Raw genomic sequence first — 3,028 nt, 5'->3', positions numbered from 1 at the left:
CCTGGCGTGTGGAGGTCATTTTGGACCTAGAAAAACCGCCAGAAAAGTCTTAGACAATGGATTCTATTGTCCAACAATGAACAAGGATTCTTTCGAATTCTGTCAATATTGCGAGAGATGTCAACAGACAGGAGGTATTTCAAGAAGGGACGAGATGCCCCAAGTTCCAATAATAGTTTGTGAAATCTTTGACGTGTGGGGGATGGATTTTATGGGACCGTTCCCATCTTCCCATGGTAACACTTATATTTTGGTCGCGGTTGGCTATGTGTCCAAATGGATAGAGGCGAAGGCTACACCCACCTGTGAATCAAAAGAAGTGGCAAAGTTTCTGAAGGCAAATATTTTCAACAGGTATGGAGTGCCTAGAGCTATAGTCTCAGACCAGGGAACACACTTCTGCAACCGCACCATAGAGGCGTTGATGAGGAAATACAGTGTCCACCATCGATTGTCTACTCCATATCACCCCCAGTCAAATGGTCAAGCCGAAGTTTCGAACCGAGAAATCAAGAGCATTCTGGAGAAAACGGTGAACACCACAAGGAAGGATTGGAGTAAGCGCCTTGATGTTGCTCTCTGGGCCTAAAGGACCGCTTACAAGACACCAATTGGGATGTCACCTTATAGATTGGTGTTTGGAAAAATGTGCCATCTGCCCGTGGAAGTGGAACACAAGGCATATTGGGCCATAAAGGAGATGAATATGAAGGTGCTGGCCTGTGAAGAAGAAAGGAAGCTGCAACTACAAGAGCTGGAGGAACTAAGGCTGGAAGCATTTGATTCAACAATTTGGTACAAGGAGAAAACAAAGCTTTGGCATGACAGGAACCTACGGGTCAAGGAACTACGAGTTGGGCAGAAAGTACTTCTTTTTCAATCTCGGCTTAAGCTAATGCCTGGGAAGCTGAAATCCAAGTGGATAGGACTATACACCATCGTCGGCCTTCGAGCAAATGGAGCAGTGGAAATCCAAGGAAGCGCCCCAAATTCTGTTCCCTTCCTCATCAATGGACATCAGGTAAAAGTATTTAGGGATAGTTTGGAATTGCATGTAGTGGAGGAAGTGCCACTGCATGCATCCGTAATTATTGCCTAACTGGTCAGGCAAATGATTATTCTCAACGAATTCCCAAGTTAGGAAAAATAGGAACAAAATTTTATTTGTGCACTGACCTAGGGGATCTTGAGAATACTCATCTGCGGGTGTGAATAGTTTAATCGCTTTTCTAAAATAAGAAAATCCAAACAAAGAAAAAAAATTTAATCTTCCAAAAATATTTTCGAAACAGCAAGCTCCTTAGGGAAATTGCTTTGTCATTCATAATCCTCGACCTAGGACTTTGGTGTTTAACCTTTATTTTTGCGTGTTATTGAGAGATGGATAGGGGAGGCAAAATACTTTTGGAGGGAAGTCGGTTACTTTTTGAAATTCAAAATCCGCCTTTTGAGGAGGCGTACGATTGCTTACATCACCCGTTCGCTTTCCTTATCTAAAAACAAATAAAATAATTTCATTTTTCCTTTCAAATCAAAAACCCCAACCGACCTTTCTCTCTCTAATCTCTCTTAAAAAATTCTCTCAATACCCAATTTTTCTCTAACCCAAACCCACATTTTACCCTAGTTTTCGTGAAATCTCTGCAGAAAAAACCATGGGGAAGGCACCAGCTACTACTGCAAGGAAGAAAAACCCCGCCCCAAAACCACCATCTAGCGATTCATCTCAAGCGCACCCACTGGTTCCCGCGCAAGCAACTTTTCCGATGCATGATATACGAACCGAGTGGAGATTGGCTTCAAATCCAGAACCCACTACCACTGAAGACCCTAAAGAGGCAGCATTCTTGAGGGAATTGGAGGGAATATTTGGCAGCAAGGAAGAGGCCAGAAGAATATTTTCCCTTTTTTCGGCGATGCACCAAGGGAAATATGCCGGAGCCGCAACCACTGCGCCACAACCGCCAACAATTCCTGAGGATACAATAGCCCAGACCTCGATTCCACACTCGGAGAAAGCCCAAGCCTCAATCGAAGAGTCTACCCAAGATCAACCACATGCAGAAACTGGGCCGAGCCCAAACATAGAAGAGCAAGAGGGCGTTGGTGGACTTGAGTTGGAGCAGGATGGCGTTAGTGGTTTTGCGGAGGAGCTTAACAGAATGACGGTGGACGATTTTGGGAATAAGGTCGCAAGGGACGGTAAAATTTCTATGGGGAAATTTGTTGAGGGGGAAACCCCTATTTTGAAGTCTGTTGAGGGGGAAACCCCCTATTTTAAAGTCTGTTGAGGGGGAAACCCCAAGGAATGCCAAGGGGTGACCCCAAATCTGTATGTTAAGGGGGGGACCCCGTTTGAATCCGTTGTGGGGGCAACCCCAAGTTTGTTCGTCGAGGGGGAAACCCCGAAAACTGCTGAGGAGAAGACTCTGAAACTATCTAAGGGGGAAACCCCGTGTATATTTACTGAGGGAGAAATCCCTGAAAAGTTTGTGGGGGAGGAAGTCCCCGTTTTTGCTAAAGAACAGGAGCCCAGGGAAGAAGGGCTACATGAGATCGTGGATCTGGTAGATGTGCCAGAGGGAGAAGACTCGCCAGTAAATTTGAGGGAGTCAAGAAGAATGGCGCGAAGGAGCGCACTGGACGAGGTAGATGATATTGACCAGTCCAGGGGATCAGGATTTCTTGCCCCAGGGGCAGGAAGTGTACAGGATGAGGAAATGCCTGGGTCGGAGGAAGAAGTTGACAATGCGGAGGAGCGCTGCATAGCCATGGAGCGTAAACGTAAGGGCAAAAAGGTGGCCGCTCCCAAACCCAGGAAGTCACAGCGAATCTCTTCCGTCAAGGAAGCAGAAGCGCCTTCCCGTGCACCATCAAAGGTTCCTGGACCTGGCAGTCAAGGGGTTGAAAGCGAACTGGACGAAGAATCTGAAGAAGAGGAGATCCCGAACTACGAGAGTACTGAGGTATGGCTTACCAAGAAGCTCTTGGGATCGATGGCCAAGTTCAACGACTCTAGGCGAGCACA

The 3,028-nt window shown here is 46.4% G+C and overlaps 1 protein-coding gene across 1 annotated transcript; it reads left to right on the top strand.

The window, feature by feature from the left end:
- Window positions 1–646: 646 nt before the first annotated feature.
- Window positions 647–1,099, top strand: LOC125189727. Its single transcript, XM_048086969.1, has one exon. It carries the CDS (start codon window positions 647–649, stop codon window positions 1,097–1,099), a length of 453 nt encoding a protein of 150 aa, XP_047942926.1.
- The last annotated feature ends 1,929 nt before the right edge of the window (window positions 1,100–3,028 follow it).

This window comes from Salvia hispanica, chromosome 5 (genome assembly GCF_023119035.1).
Source record: "Salvia hispanica cultivar TCC Black 2014 chromosome 5, UniMelb_Shisp_WGS_1.0, whole genome shotgun sequence".
In the NCBI taxonomy this organism is placed as follows: Eukaryota; Viridiplantae; Streptophyta; class Magnoliopsida; order Lamiales; family Lamiaceae; genus Salvia; species Salvia hispanica.
This window is presented reverse-complemented; position numbering and strand designations above follow the sequence as displayed.

What these genes read in the sequence shown, in the direction of transcription:
- LOC125189727 (XM_048086969.1), top strand. Translation starts at nt 647, where the DNA reads ATGTGCCATCTGCCCGTGGAAGTGGAACACAAGGCATATTGGGCCATA.